The sequence below is a fragment of the Centruroides vittatus genome, unplaced genomic scaffold, assembly GCF_030686945.1.
Source record: "Centruroides vittatus isolate TY-2023 unplaced genomic scaffold, ASM3068694v2 contig_1781, whole genome shotgun sequence".
In the NCBI taxonomy this organism is placed as follows: Eukaryota; Metazoa; Arthropoda; class Arachnida; order Scorpiones; family Buthidae; genus Centruroides; species Centruroides vittatus.
The window spans coordinates 141866-158178 of record NW_027121090.1 but is presented as its reverse complement, the minus strand read 5'-3'; the positions used below and the strand labels follow the sequence as shown (position 1 = coordinate 158178).

The following is a 16313-nucleotide window of genomic DNA, read 5'->3' as shown; positions in this document are numbered from 1 at the left end:
CGATTATATTAAAAGATTGTGAATGCTAATAACGTGTAAAATATTCATTAAGTCCGATCACACTGGAGATATGACACACGACCTCTTCCATGTCTCTACCCTGTCGACCTTTAATAAAGAACCAAAATTTAATAGCATTAATGCCCTTTATACACATGCTACTGTGCCAAATTTTGTTTCTTAAACTTTACTCATTCTGGGATATTGTTTAATAGTTCAGAACAGAATAACGGAATTAAACAAATTAGACGCGAACATACGCGCGTGGACGCGCGAATTTCTCCCTTTATTTGACATTTTTTGGGTTTATAGGATCTCCAAACGTATAGATTTGCAAAAACCTCGGAGAGTCAAACGTGACACGATTCAAATACTTTTTCGTTTTTTATATACATAACAAGTTGGGAGAGTAAAAAGGAGTCGGGGGATTTTTGACGATCCGACTCCACAGCCTTGCTTTGTTTTATCAGTTCAATTTATTATGTTTTAAGGCTTCTGAAAGACAAATGTTTAAAATTAAATCATTTGGTTCACGATTAGCCAGCTTGTTACAACTGGTCAACTATTTTCCACCATAAATATGCTGTTGAGATGTCTGTTCCTTTTCCGTGAGTGTTTCTTATACAGAAGTGAAATTATCTGACTCACCTGATCAAAGCAACTCTTATATAAAATATGTTATCTTCTTCGGATCTATATTAGATGGTGTATCCCTGAAATGAATAGGCAGGAGTCAACCTCTTTAGATGGTAATCTCTGCAAACGTTGATTCCATATAGGAAGACTAATAATAAAGTAAAACTACTTTGGCACACAGAAACCAATCATAACTTTCCTTCTGGCTGAGAATTTGAAAAACACGTCTGTTACTGAGAAGAATCACAGACACTGTTGCTAACTGCAGAGAAATAAACATGGTTAAGTCGTAATGCAAAAGTAGCTAAAGTATTATATTAAAAATAGTGATTTTGTATCTAGAGAAAATTAAAAAGTTTCAAAATTCCAATCTTGACAATAAAAAATTTAATAACTAAATGCAAAATTAAAATAGCTAAGTTGGCAACATTCTCACAGAGCCACTATCTCAGAAGTTTTAATTTCTTGAATGACTAAGATGAAATGCCAAATTATTGAATTCCTTGTTTAAAAAATGAATGTTTTATAAAAGCTTAAGAATAATTTATTTTAAATTTCCTAACTTTTATATTTCAAAAAATTAGTAATGGAACTAACAGGCAAACTAGTACGTGTAATGACTTAATAACGACACCTGTTGTTTTGTGTGGCATATTTACTGTACTAGAAACGTTCAGAAAATAAATAATATTTAAATAATTATAATTTATTTTATTGACAAACATTATAAAATTAACAAAATTAATTATTTAATTAGGGTGACGACGCATTACGCATTTCGTCATTTCACATTATTACAAAGAATTAAATATGATCTTCTCCCCATTTCCTTCGGGTTCAACCTTGTTCTTATTATTAAATAAGAAGGAAAGGGATTAAAATGGACAAAACGAGTACATAATTTAACATCGAAGAATATATTATCAGTAAACATATACAAAATATTTCTTTTAAATAGTCTGTATAAATATATTTACAAGTAAACCTGTGAACAACGGCCACTGACGTAAGCGTAAAAATTATCGTTCTTTGGCTATTTTGTATGTTTAGCAGCGGCCGTTATTGGAGGTTTGACTTTACTTATTGTGTAAAATGTACTAAAACAGGAATTCTTATGATCAATATTCTTATTTGATCATAAAAATTCGAACAATGTTATAAAGGGAGGTAATTTGCTTTTACTTTTACATAAAATTTACGAAATACAAATAATATATGTACTTATATATATATAATGTTTACAGAAAATGACATGAATTGTACATATGTGATGGCATACTGAATGTTATTCTTAATTGACACTCTTTGTGTAATTACTGATTTTTTCTGTGATCTGAAAAAAAAGATAATAAATGTGGAAACCGAATTACGTTCTTCCAAATCCGATGTAACGTACGAGGAGAATATTCATGAGCAGATATGAGCGTATTGAAACTTTGAAAAGTCAAACTTCTATGATCGTTCTTAAATTCATTGTTAGCAACACGTTTAATGTCTGCTTTATCTGCGACTACCCCTGTCATAAAAACGTCTTCTAAATGTAGATAAGGAAGTTCGAGGCTAGTTTCGAACAGAATTTTAGCCGAATCTGTTGTAAAAAGATAAGAAGGACCAGAAGTAAAATTTGGATAAAAATTATTCTTATACTCTTTTTCAGAAACATACCATTTACTTTTCTTGAGGCGATGAGGAGAGAGGCCACTCATAATTCTACCAAATATTGTCCTTTTATAATTTTTATTATAGAAAGTTTGTAACAAACGATTTACATTTATTAACATGTCGTCATCAGCTTTCAGAATATAAGCTGTGTTAAAGCAATACTCGGAAACCCATTTCATCATGGCCACACTTTTTAGTGATAAGTTACGATACCTATCCATGCATTTCACTTGAACGATATCTTGATACAGCGTGTTTTCCATCTCGATATACTTCTGTTGATGTTGCAAAAATGGTGTTCCAAGTAGGAATAATACTGGTATACCAGCCTCCTTAGCGTAACCACCCCATGTTTCTCTAATCGCATTTCTTGCAGAGATTCTTCCAGTAGTTGATGGGATCATAAAGGCTATTGAATAGTTAGCTTGCTTGCATTTATTCGGTTGATTGATTTTATATTCTAAACACGAACTGTAGTAACCTGTTTGATATCTTTTATAATGTACACTGGATATCTTTGTGGTTTCATGAATACTGTTTATTATAGATTGATTTATGTTCAGTAACCTGAACAAGTTTAATTGTTTGAGATGCTTCAATTTTGAATTCTTAATGAAGCTTGAAGCATCTGATACAATTGCTTGTAAGTAAGATTTGGGTATATTTTGATCGTTCATTATGAAAATAAATATAATTACTGTAGAAATCATCAACACGAAATAAAATTTCCGTAATGTAATGAGACGGATCATTGTTGATAGAGCTTCCTGAAAATATATTAATATATTTTATAATAATTTTTAATTTCTAAGGAAGACACTATAAAAAATTATTATTATTATTTTAAAAATATATTATAAATAGTAATACAATCAAATTTCCAAACAATAGTCACCTCTAACTTCTACTTTTCAGGATCTTTTTTGAAAAAAAACGCATACAAAATGACCTCAAATAACGGCCATCTAAGAACAATCGCTGTTTTTATTTTATTTTATTATTATTATTTTTTTGCGTTTATGACATCGGCTGTTGTTCAGAGATTTGACCATATAAGCATTTTACAAATAAACGCAAATGAAGCCGGATGGCCGATTGTTCAAGGTGGTGGTCGAGTGCTCTGGTGACCCTGGATCGAATCCGGACTGGGTCGAAAAGTCCTCAGGAATTTTCCTGGGAGCTGGTCTGTTCGGATATGTCGGTCCCCGTCCCCACCACCTGACTGCCCCATTGTGAGCCTGGCTGGACCGGTAATGGGCTCGACAAAAGAGGCCCTCTTAGTGCTTACAGGGCGGAAAGAGTTTAAAATAAATAAACATAAATAATAAAATTTCTGAATCCACGGATATACTACCAATTTTCCGTCAGCCTTGTTTCAAAATTCGAACTTAATTGCCTGTTTTACTAAATTAACACACATCACATAACAATAATTAAACAATTCATTCATGATTCATTAATTATGTCTATCCTGTGTCTTTAAATCACCACAATCTGCTAGAAATTGTTTATTTTTAAAATTAAGCAAAATATTTTAAACTAAATATTCATCTTGTTAAAGTACATATTCTTGGCAGCATTCCTGAAAAATTCAAGAAATTTGATCGACTAGTTGAGAAATATTCGCGAGAGTTAATTTTTCTACTTAAAATATAAGTAGGCCTTCCCGAAAAAACTCGTGCCGTACCCATCTGTGACCACTCAAAAATTTAGTCTGTAAGTCGCGAGAATTTTAAGTGTTATTCTAATTTAGTTCCAATTAAAGCGTGTGCTGGATAGTCGGGTATACTTGAGCTAATTTTACATGTCTAAGGCAAAGCACGGTTTTTCATGGAATTTCATGGTTAGAAACAAAACAAAACAAAACAAAAACAAAAAAATGTGGTAGGACTATCCTCTTCAGCGAATAATGGAATGAATAACAATGCGTGTCCTTCCGATTGTTTGTTCGTCCCGAATCTGCCTCGAGCAGCCCTTATTCTCAAAATCCTAAATATGCCATTGCAATACCCTTCTAGTGGCGAGTGGATAAACTCACTGAAACTAGATCGCGGGTTCTCGTCTCACCAACGGGGTAGTTACGTGGAGTTACCTTGATTTTTTTCACGTTTGTAACATCTAAGTAATGTCCGGTTTACCATAGAAAGTCCTTCCGAGAGACACATTGGCAAATCACTCTCGCATTGCGTAATCCCATAACAACGTACATAGACACAATATTTTCTGTTTGTAAGAGTTATAAATTAGAATCAACATTTTCTTCTCTATCATAAAAAAGTAAATAATAAAATACTCACTTCACTTTACATATATACAGTATTTCTTTCAAACACATCTGGTTTCAGTGTCATAGTACAAGTTTGAAAAATATAGTGTGCAATAAAAATTATATGTGAATCATACAGGTGTTACCATATGTTATTCACTGGAGAATAATTCCAAATGAGATTCTGGTCACAGATACAGATGTTAGAATATTATAGGCAATACAGTGAATTATCAGGAGATTAGAAATACTCACATCGTTCAATGTTTAATTTAATATTAATTATATTTTAAAATACATAATTTGTTCATAAACTTGAATTTTCTGTGATTTATTTCAATAGGAATAGGCCTATTGTAAAGAATATTGATCGTGTAGTCAAAGACAATACTGTTGTCAGAGCAAATAGTAAATAAAGGAATTAATATAGTAACAGAAGTTCGTTAATCCAAAGTCCGATAATTCGAGATGCAGGTAATCCGGCGCCTTATTATTCCGATCATGTTTGTAATTTTTTTGTGTACAGGTTATAAGCCTGACCGAACCCACGGTAAACATGATTAAAAGACCTTCTTAGTGCCCATAGAGCGAAAAGAGTCAAAAAATAAAAATAAGACAATCGACATTACAGAAAACTCATTGAGATTATGTTATATACCTTATATTAATCAATAAACAAGAGAAAATAATGTTATAAAATCCATAAATTTAACAAATATCCGACGATTAATTTTTAAGTAGAAAAAATAATACATACGTTTAGCAATATGGCATCATTTCTTTAGTAAGCATGCACCGCTTCTCACATTAATTAGATAATTTAGCTTTTAGCTTAAGAGACATCTCTTATAATAAAACAAATGCGATAAGCACTGATAATACTCAGCAGACTACCTTTCAACTGTCTGCATCCATAACGTTGATTCGTCTAAATATACGAAAATTTTTCTTTATTTTTGGTTCAAATTAAAAACCAAAAATTGTCTTTCTTAAATAATGAATTTTAAAATATTTTTCTACTTTTTTTCCTCGATCAATGTTCATTTCCTTCAGGTCTTCAAAGACGTCTTCATCATGATTAATAAATTTCCTTATATAAACCGGTATTGTAAAAAGTATTTTCGATATTTACTTTTCAATATTTTTATTGTTAAAATGATAGAGAACACGTCTTTAATCAATAAATATAATTATTAAAATTGTATAAAAATGAACATGTCATATGTGTAACCTGCAACCATGAAACTGCGGCTGGCATAATCTTGTTCTTGTTCTATTTCTTGTTCTTCGAACTCTTTATCAGTTTGTATAGAATACAATTAGCAACTCATCTGTTGCAGGCAACATTCCAGTCCTAATTTCTCCCATTGCGAATGGGTCTGATTTTTCTTACGGCTATGAATTATGTTAATTAAGAAAACAAAAAAAATGATGTCCGATTGAAATTGTTTAAAATAAATTATAAAACACGCATCAGATTCAAACACGGAGCCTTCAAACTTTTATGTACGATTCAAACTATTTATTACAATGTTAATTTTATTTTTCTGGTTATCCTTTTTTCATTTAATTAATTTGGCCCATTTTTAACTCAATCTCCTTTTGAATAATTAATATAAATAAATAACGACTAACCCGTTACAAAGCTATACATCCACAAGAGCTAGAGTTGGCTATAATAAATAAATAATTAATAAGACAATTTGGCACTAGAGCTTGGCGTTAGGCGCCATCTCTTACTAAACTTAATAATTATAATTAAATTAAATTAATAATTTTAATAATTTGGAACTGGAGGAAAAGAAATCGGCCCGAAGTGGGACTCGAACCCGCAACTTCTGTTATCCGTGCAGACACGTTACCAGTTACGCTACCCGGACCTTCAGTCCGATCGCCTCCTCCAGTATATATAAGCTAACACGACTACCATCGACGGTCATTACAATGCCGGCTGGGACACATGAAGTGCACACGTCCTCCCAAGGCACTCAACCGGCCATCGCAACTCCGGCAAGGCGTATAAATATAAATAAATAACGACTAACCCGTTACAAAGCTATAATTGTTTAAAATAAATTATAAAACACGCATTCGGCTCTTGTGGATGTATAGCTTTGTAACGGGTTAGTCGTTATTTATTTATATTTATACGCCTTGCCGGGGTTGCGATGGCCGGTTGAGTGCCTTGGGAGGACGTGGGCACTTGATGTGTCCCCAGCCGGCATTGTAATGACTGTCGATGGTCGTCGTGTTAGCTTATATATACTGGAGGAGGCGATCGGACTGAAGGTCCGGGTAGCGTAACTGGTAACGTGTCTGCACGGATAGCAGAAGTTGCGGGTTCGAGTCCCGCTTCGGGCCGATTTCTTTTCCTCCAGTTCCAAATTATTAAAATTATTTATTTAATTTAATTATAATTATTAAGTTTAGTAAGAGATGGCGCCTAACGCCAAGCTCTAGTGCCAAATTGTCTTATTAATTATTTATTTATTATAGCCAACTCTAGCCCGATAATTCGGCTCTTGTGGATGTATAGAATAATTAATATGCAAAGAATATTTTCACCTCGGGCTTACTGAATCTTCCTCTTACCAATCTCGCTTTTTGTATCGGGAAATCTCGATCTATCACATCTTCATAAGCAATGTAGTTTATACTTTTTATTTTTTTCCTGAGCATGCAGTTCAAGATACAAAGAACTAACATTTATTCTAGTTTTTCCAACAAAATTATTCAATGCAATGTCATAACTTCTTCCATTCTGCGGATGCTTATCGTGTAATTCGATCAGATGTATAATGGGAACGGGATTGGGCGATGATGATACCCGACATATCTGACCTAACCTTCCTATAAAAATTGCTGAGCCAATCCGAATTCGAACCCAAATCAGAGTCACCAGGAGTGATAATGACAAAGGTATATTTAAGTGTCCACCAATGGTCGAGCGGATAAAATAATTAAACACTGATCGTGCTTGACTAACGAGCTGGCCACGTGAAGTTTCTCTAGTTTTTCTCATGTGTCTAATTCCTAAATAGGGTTCAGTTGCTCGTAGAAAGTCCCGAGTGGCACCCCTTGGCATATCGTCCATATGTTGTGTTGCCTTTTCCCATCAAACTAATGTAATCCAATCTGGCACTTTAAGTGCCTCGGTTGGATAATTTTTCTTTTATCATAGATAAAAGATAAAATAAGCCTAGAAAAGTTAAAAAGTTGTTTCGGTGTTTATATGTCAGCCAAATGGCCGGGCTCTAAACCAGTGGTTCTTAACCAGTGTTCTGCAAACCTACCTCGACTGTTCCACGAAGGAAAAAATTTTAAAGTTTTTATTCAAATTTATTTTCTTTGCTATATTCGTAGACAATTCCATGTTTCTATTTTATTCAATATATTAGAGTTTATTAGTTTATTGCTTCATTGTTTTCTGAGAATAGTAAATATGGAATTGATTATCAATTTTTGAATATATTGAAGCTAATGTTCCGTGTAATAAAAAGTATATGAATGGTGTTCCGCGGTCTCCGAAAGGTTGAGAACCACTGCTCTAAACGATTAGACTACATCCTTGAGGAGTTCGAACCCAGTCCAGACTATAACTTATCATCGATAATTCAGGTCTAGACATAGTTCATCTCTCATTTATGTTACATAATTAACATATAATAACTGGAAATTTTTTAGACAATACAAAGTATTTGCTATTTACTATTAATTAACTTTATATAGCCGGACAAACATAAATACAATACATGTTCTTTTTTTAAAATAAATTTTAATAAATTTATAAAAAGAATTATTAATTAAAGCGCATTTACCTTATAAATTCGGGTCAATGAACCACGTGTAACTCTTGAATATTAATTATACGCATTTTAACAAGTGACAAAATATTATAATCGAATGACAATAGAATGCTATCATTTTCGATTCATGTTTATTTTAATCACGATGTAGTTAATACCCCTGCAGGAAATAACTCTTATTTTTTATTGGATTTATAATTATGAGAAATTACGAGTGTTTGTTTTGTAATTTATTCCTCTCAAGTATTGAGTACAGGCTTGCATCAGGAATTTAACCAGCCTTCGGATAATAGGGACCTCCAAATTTCCTTACATATATAAAAATACATAATACGAAAGTTAACTTTTATTTTGAAAATAAATACTAAGCAATCGTGTTGAGATAAAATTAAAATATCCCTTTAAATATAAAATAAATAATATTTTCTGAATAATTTTTCTCTAATTATATAGAAAACAAAAGTCTATAAATATAGATTTTTCCTATTTCTTTCTAAGTTAGATTTAATAGTACAAAGTTAGTAAGCATTAGTACAGATATTGATTTTACAAGTAGGCCTATTTATGGAATCATCAATAACCATTAGAGGAATGTTTGATCAATTATTAAAATTAAGCATTAAAAACTAAATTAATTATAAAATCTCTTACTATTACTCCAACTTACTCAGTTTTCACTTTTTAAACTGAATGTAAAGAAAATTAAACGATATGTTTCAAGTACTCTATATACGGGCCTAAGTAGAGAAAATATACAAGACCATTTGACTCATGTTTCAGGACGAAAGACTTTTGTATAAAAGTAAAATTATACAAAAGTAATATAAAATTTCTTCTTGTAAGTGTAGTAAATTATTCTAATTACAAATGAATAACTGAATATTATTAGTTATTTCAGCTTGTTTAAGATGTTTAGCTTCTCTTAAATTAGCTTATTATATCAAGTAGTAAACTATAAAAGAATATTAATTCTTTTCTTAGTCTTTCACATGTACTGTATGGAGTCGATGTTTTTTATCATCTCTTCATTCCTTTCTTTTATCTTCAAATCAATTTTCTTCCCTATTTTCTTGATTTACTCCTATTCTTTCTCCCCTCGATTCCTGCATTCATCTTACCTTTTGTTTAATTAATGAGCAGAGAACAGTGAGAAATCGAAATCACTCAACTCTATATCTGAAATAAAGAATTTAATTTACAAATATAAATAAAATTAAGTGAGTATTTATACAGATTTATGTTATTATTTCAATTTTAGTGGATTTAAATTTAATTCTCTCTCCTCTTTCCAGTGTTCCGTTATTCAAGTAGGTCCTAAGAATTGTCAGAATTCTTTCAGTTCCTTCTTGCATTGGCTTTGTTGGAACAATAACTGCAACAATCTTTTAAATCATCAATCATTTTCTTTCTTTTCTTTTTTCCTTCCACAAGTTTTTAAGAAACGTCCTCCAGTATACAAATTCTTCTGAGCTTATGCCAAAGTAGTTCCTCTTTCCTTATTCATCTCTAACATTTGTAAAAAAAAAAAAATCTTCATAATAAAATAAATGTAAACGAACAATAAACTTTACGATTAACGAGATAAAATACAGAAATTATGAAAATAATTAAACGTTAACTACAATATAAATAAACCCTAACCGCTAAAACACATTTTCAAATTATTACGAAAAATATATATATATATATATAAATTTTTACATTTGAATCTGTCCTGTGGGCATTATAAGAACCTTTCTTCCATGCCCATGGCGAGTTTAACCATTTTTATTTAATATTCTTAATATGTTTTGCTTGATTGGTTAATTAATGCGAGATGTCAGCATATTGCAGATTATATGATCAGCTACATGCCCATTATGAGAAGACCCGATCCGTTATGGAAGCGATCACGTTTGGCAAGGATTCGGGAGCGATACCTCGATCATACAGGATAACATATAACAAATAAATAACTGTATCTGAACAAAATTCTAACCCGTATCTTTTATGGTGGAAGAATATAAATCACATTACTGACCTCTCGGAAATTTTTTTCCTCATTTTTGTCTCGACGAAACTAAGAGGGCATGTTTTAAATTGTCCCCGTTATAGGTTCGGCCAGCATACAATTGGAATAGTTGGGTGATGAGAACAGGACTGATGTATCTGGGAGAGAGCTCCCAGGAAAAATTCCTGAAGTGCCGACCAAGGCCATACGCACGGAAAGTGTTTTGAAAGTTTAACTCTTCGGCTTGGTAAGTATTAAGATACATTAATTAATAAAACATCATTTTTCAGCTGTTCAATTCTTCTTTAGTACACTTTATTGCATTACTGCTGTATATACTGTACTTATATTGAATAACTTAATAAAATAGTTATAAAAAATAGTGTTTATAAAACAACCTCGCCCTTTTAAGGATCTATACACGAACCAGTATCCAACTCAGATTCGAACCCAAATCCTACGGAACGGCCTTTACCATCTCGGCCATCTGGTGTCTATTTTCAGAAGATAAAATTTAATTGAATTTTGAATTCGACTTAATACTATATTCTAAGTTCCGTAGTTAGAACTTTTTACATATTCTATATTAATAAATATATATATTTACTTTAATTTATTACAAGAATATTTTCCGTTAAACTCTAAACATTTGAATAAATAAAAGAAATATGTGTATTATAATCTATAGTCACCTGGGAAGTAACAGAATTGTCGTTATCTGAAAAAATTTAAATGTTCTACAATCAAAATTGAATCAGAAAGAGTTTAATGTTCTTTAATGCAATTCTGTAAACCATTATATGTCTACAAATCACCATATTTAAATTTTATAAAAATAACAAATGTTCGATTTATAAAACAATTCTCAAAACAAAAATACTTTAAAACAAATTTTTTTACTATACTTACAATACTTACAAATACTTACAAATTTTTTTATCTACTTCGCACGGAATAAATAGTTTAAATCATCAGAACAGAAAAAAAGCGGAGAAAATAAAAAATGATGAAAGATGGCGCCACCCGAAAAAAAAAAATGAGAGACGACGAGATCGAAAGCTACTGTTATGCGAGCATGCGCAATACAGTTGAGAAGTGCAACCGAACAGAATGGATGTGTTAGTGAAAGTCGATGGAATTATTTATCTTAAATGGTTATGAAACTTAAACCGATATCGAAACGACTTTAGTGGTTGATTCTTAGGAAGATGCTACGATTCTTCAGCAAGAGATTCGGTCGTAACACCGCCAGGAATGCCAAAACTGGGAACAATGCCACTCGGCCACTTTCAAAGGCTTCCAAACATGTCCTACCTTGTAAAGTAATTCTATTAGATGGCACCGATCTCTCCATAGATTTAACGGTAAGATAACTTGGTTTTTTTTCGTAATAAATAAACCACGTGTTAACTGCTAAACGCCAGACACGTGTATGCACGCGCTTTAAAGCGGAAATCTTCTATTGTGATTTTTATACATCCTGACAGAGTGATTTTCCTATGTGAAAGGAATGACTGCATAGGTTGACATTAAAACATCAAAATTAATGTATATAAATAGATCAGTTTTATTTTATTATTACCATTCCTGCTGATAATATCTTTATCATTATATTGTGCTTGTTAAAATTGCTCAACAGGTTGGAGAGTTGTGACTATTTTTGTTCCATTTAATATGTTCCTTTAGATAATTTGATATTGTATTTATACATTTGGTGATTTACACATAGTGGTAACATACATATATTATTGTAGCTCAGTAGTATAATATTAAAAACAAAAAAATATATATAATTTTATATATAAACAGTATAAGCAGTTGAGAGTAAGCTTTATTGATGGTTGACTGATTGCACAAATAAATGTCCAGCCAGTTAAAAAGAGACAATCAGACACGGCAAAATCAAAATCATGAGTTTTTCCTTCTATTGTTAAAATGTAGGAAAAATTTCTTTCCGTTTTGTATTTTGGTATTTCTGAGTATGGAAATTTGTAAATAAATTTTTATTTTTGCGAAATTCATTTGTTTTTGGGAGTTTTCCTACGTTTTTATCTTCGTGTACTTGTATTGGAACAGCTATTTCCTAACTGAGTGAAGTCGAATGAAATCTTATCTTCTTATAGATTAAATACCAGACTTTATTTCTTTGTAGAATTTAAGTCTTTGTGTAAAGCAATTTTTTATTACTGTTAAAATAATCTTAACTTTTTTCTTATGTATTGTTAATTAATGTAACTTTATGAATAGTTTTTAATAATTTATTTTGGTATTATTGTTGTTATAGTTAAAAAATAAATAGTAAACACTACTCAGTTGAAAATATTTTTTTAAATTATACAAATATATTTTGTAATGGCCTCAAAAATTAAAATTGCTTTAATCTTCCATATAGTGTATTTGTATATTATGTGAAGAATTAAAACAAATTTACAAATAATATAAATAATTTTGTATTATTTATGTTATTTGTGTGCTGAAGCTCTGGTGGTGGTAATAAAAAAATTTATTACCTTCCTACATTATTCTTGATATTGTTTATAATTTAACATATAAGAAATTTAAACTAAATATTTGAATACTATTAAATCAACTAACAACATTCAGTGTTACCTGTTTGAAATTCTACACAATATTTCAGACTAAAATTTATTATCTGTAATAAATAAATTTATATAATATATTAATGTGTTCAAAATTTAAAAAAAAAGAAAATGAAATTTAATCAATAATAATTTCATGCTGTGCTACACTTGGTATCATGGTTTAATGTTTATGTTAGAACAGGGATAATGTTACATAGTCCACCCTCTTGAAATTGATGTAAAACACTCACTGATACCACTTTCTCCTCTTGTTCTGCTTTATATAACACTGTGTCTTATTAATTGTCACAGATATAAACGTAATTATTTTTTTAAACCTAGTGAAAGATAATTAAATCCCTTAAGTGATTAATTTCTCTGTAGCTTAACGTATTTGGGAGGTTGTCAACCTCTAAATTGTCCAAAGCTTAAAGAAAAATGGGAGTTTTCTTGGAAGCTATCACAGTAGATTAGAGTATGCTTGGGCGATTACTGTTTACTTCAAAACTCGTTTTTTTATATTTTTATTTTTTGTAATTATCCGTGTAGTGCTACTAATAACATCTCATTGCGACAATACGAGTCACATTTCCATATAGTGTAATTCCCTTGACCGAAATCCTTTTTCTTCCTGACCCTTCTCGGGACTACACACACCCATCTCCGCTTTATCTGGATTTGGGTCACAAATTATTTCTAAAGTAATCGTTTTAAAATAGTTGCTTCCTGTAGTTTCATTAAATGTATGTAAGCCGTGTGTTAGTGAAAGATGATAATTGCTTTGTTCTTGTTTTTGTCTGGTTTCCATTCATGACATCACACCTTTGAAATATAGAACGATTTGTTTTTGATGCTGTTTGTGACGTCACAGTGAATGCGGTGTTCCATTTTTTTTTGTCTATAGTGATGTCATACGTAAAACGGGCTCTTCTGACGACTCACGTATCGACTGTTCATTAATTTTTTAATAGGATTTTCTTCGTAACGTCACAATAATCCGGAATACAATACCTTCTCCAGGAGATGCCACATTACGTGGACATACAATAGCATAATTAAGTACCAATATTTTTAATGTTGGCCGTTTTGTGCTTTCTGAGCGGTAAAGGGCCTAAAACCACAAATAAAAAAAATATTTATAATGTGATATAAATGAAACATTGATCTGTGACATTACATATGCCAGCTTTTCTGTTACACGGATCACACGCTAATTAACTTAGAGCCACCGCAGGGACGTCACACACCGCTAATCAGTTTTTAAAATTTGGACGCTCTGATATTATTATTCCATCATTAAAATAACGTCTACTCGAAATAATATATAATCGTGAGTCTACAAACTTTACAAAATAAACTCATTTGGAAGGAAGAAAAATATTTTATAGTGTCTTCCTTTTTTTTTTATGGCATAATTGTTCTTTAGCGTTAGGACAATCACCAGTGAATTATACCGGCTGGAGGCATAACGTCTACTTAATGTGACACTAGACTATAAAAATAACGATATGGCCTCCGGAAACGACAACTAGGCACGACACCCATCAAAAGTATTTTAAACTAAGATTATGTAGTGTATAATTAATGAATCAGATATATATATATATATATATATATAAACCTTAGCGCGTGTAATTGTTCCATATTTAATTTCCTCTTCCTATATTGCTTCATTAGGCATTCACGTTTGTTCTTGTACTGTGCTACACACTCGACAGTTGTATTTAGAGTGGTGTAGAAATAATTATTAAGAACATTTGTACTGTGTTGTATTGAAATCGTCGAAGGGGGGCCACTCCATATGGAATTGTTTGCTTAAGCGTTTGAACGCCTGGACTTGGCACCTGGCGTGTAACGTACTGTACAAAGTGACATATGGCTGGTGTTTTTTTTAAAGGTCTTTTTGCACACACGCTTCAGTGTGTTAACACTTAGAGACAGGTATGCTATTCGTGCAGTGACTCATCGTCGTGTGGAATTTATCGCTTTTCTTGTGTTTCAGATAGTGTTCAAACATTACTTGAAATGATACGGCTGGTGTTTAGCGTATAAGATGACAGCCTGGTTTTTTTCCTCCCTGTGCTTTTTTAAATGTTTCTTGCACACTTTTAAACATGCGTACCTTGACCCTGTGTGTACTAATACTCTAGACCGGTATGCCACTAACGGTGAGTCATCTGCATCGTGGAATTTAGCGCTTTCCTAGGTGTTTACCGTCTGGCTAATAGGCATTCGATAAGTATTGAAGTGTTTCTGAAGCTGTTGTGTACCCGTGTGTAGAAAGAAAGACGTCAGTAGTTACCCTTGAAAGAGGCAGCTGCAACATGTCCCACAGTCTTTTCGTGATAAAATGTGGCACAGTTTTTTTAATCTTGTATCCTTCCCCTAGCTTCATTTATGTCGAGTGTTTTTTTACAAGAAATAAAATAAATAAATAGGTTTTTAAACTATTTTATCGCAAAAACACAACCGGTTACGTGATACAGATATGGTCGCGTCTTCCCCTACTAATAAGTATTTTTTTGGCTAAAAAATTACGTAAAAGTAACAATTTAAATGGATTTATTTACAACATTTGTAGCCCCGAAACGGCTTTAACGTGTGATGAATAATCTATATCGATGGCTGCCGCTTGACGTAAGAGCTACCCCACACTCTGGCGTGACGTAACCGTCACGTGATTTCCGTTAACGAGTAATTTGGGGTGTAGGAAAGGTGAAAAATATCTTTCGATCGATGACGATAACTTTTTCGATGAATTTCGTTTCTAAAAATACCGATCGGCTAACCCGAGGTAAAAAAAATTATTTCCTAGAATTCTGACGTCGGGGTCACGTGCCGTTCTTTTGAATTTTTGAAAATTGCTTGTGGGTCACGTGATGTTACGTGCTTCATCCATGTATGAATGAAAATGCTACCGCAGCAACAATTAACGTAATCCTTCGAGCGAAACATTTTCGTTCCTCGGAGGGAAGTAAGAAAGAAAATAACCCGTAATCATCTTATGAAAATGCAAATTATTCACTGTTTAGCTGTATTTATTTGCAAAGAAAGATAATTCATTAAACTGGAAAGCGAGCAAACTAGATCTTCTACTCTCGAACATGGACAGCCATCAATCAAGATTAATTAAATTTAATTGAATTTAATTCAGGCTTTTGTCAAATTAACCTTGTAAATGAAACGAATATGCCCTTAACACATCAGTAACTTGGTATAATTCGTGCATTTTAAAGTTTATGTACTGTAAAATCTTTTGTGTTTTGAAATCCCTTTACAGAAAAGTTAGCAAACAAAAACTATGAATTTTGTTTAGTAAAAGGCTTTTATAATTTTGTTTATGAATTTTTCTCATCAATCTATTCCCGTAA

General features: G+C 31.8%; 2 protein-coding genes across 7 annotated transcripts in view; one reads left to right on the top strand and one right to left on the bottom strand.

The window, feature by feature from the left end:
• Positions 1 to 1326: 1326 nt before the first annotated feature.
• LOC136969420 (beta-1,3-galactosyltransferase 1-like) lies at positions 1327 to 4640 on the bottom strand. 5 transcript variants are annotated; one of them, XM_067263568.1, is made up of 3 exons: positions 4596 to 4640; positions 3194 to 4521; positions 1327 to 3065 (listed from the first exon to the last, which is right to left on the bottom strand). In XM_067263568.1, the coding sequence occupies exon 3, from the start codon at positions 3048 to 3050 to the stop codon at positions 1950 to 1952; it is 1101 nt and encodes a 366-aa protein (XP_067119669.1). In that variant the 5' UTR covers positions 3051 to 3065; positions 3194 to 4521; positions 4596 to 4640; the 3' UTR covers positions 1327 to 1949. The 5 variants fall into 5 exon arrangements, with proteins under 5 accessions (XP_067119669.1, XP_067119672.1, XP_067119671.1 ...); XM_067263571.1 differs by lacking the exon at positions 4596 to 4640 and having other exon boundaries at positions 1327 to 2224; positions 2309 to 3065; positions 3194 to 4572; XM_067263570.1 differs by lacking the exon at positions 3194 to 4521.
• Positions 4641 to 11432: 6792 nt separating this feature from the next.
• Positions 11433 to 16313, top strand: part of LOC136969417 (band 4.1-like protein 5) — a 52348-nt gene continuing 47467 nt past the window's right edge. Inside the window, exon 1 of one of the 2 annotated variants that reach the window (XM_067263562.1) lies at positions 11433 to 11724. In XM_067263562.1, coding sequence (XP_067119663.1) covers positions 11569 to 11724 — 156 coding nt within the window. In that variant the 5' untranslated portion in view covers positions 11433 to 11568. The remainder of the gene's footprint in view (positions 11725 to 16313) is intronic. The other variant, XM_067263563.1, reaches the window with a different exon arrangement.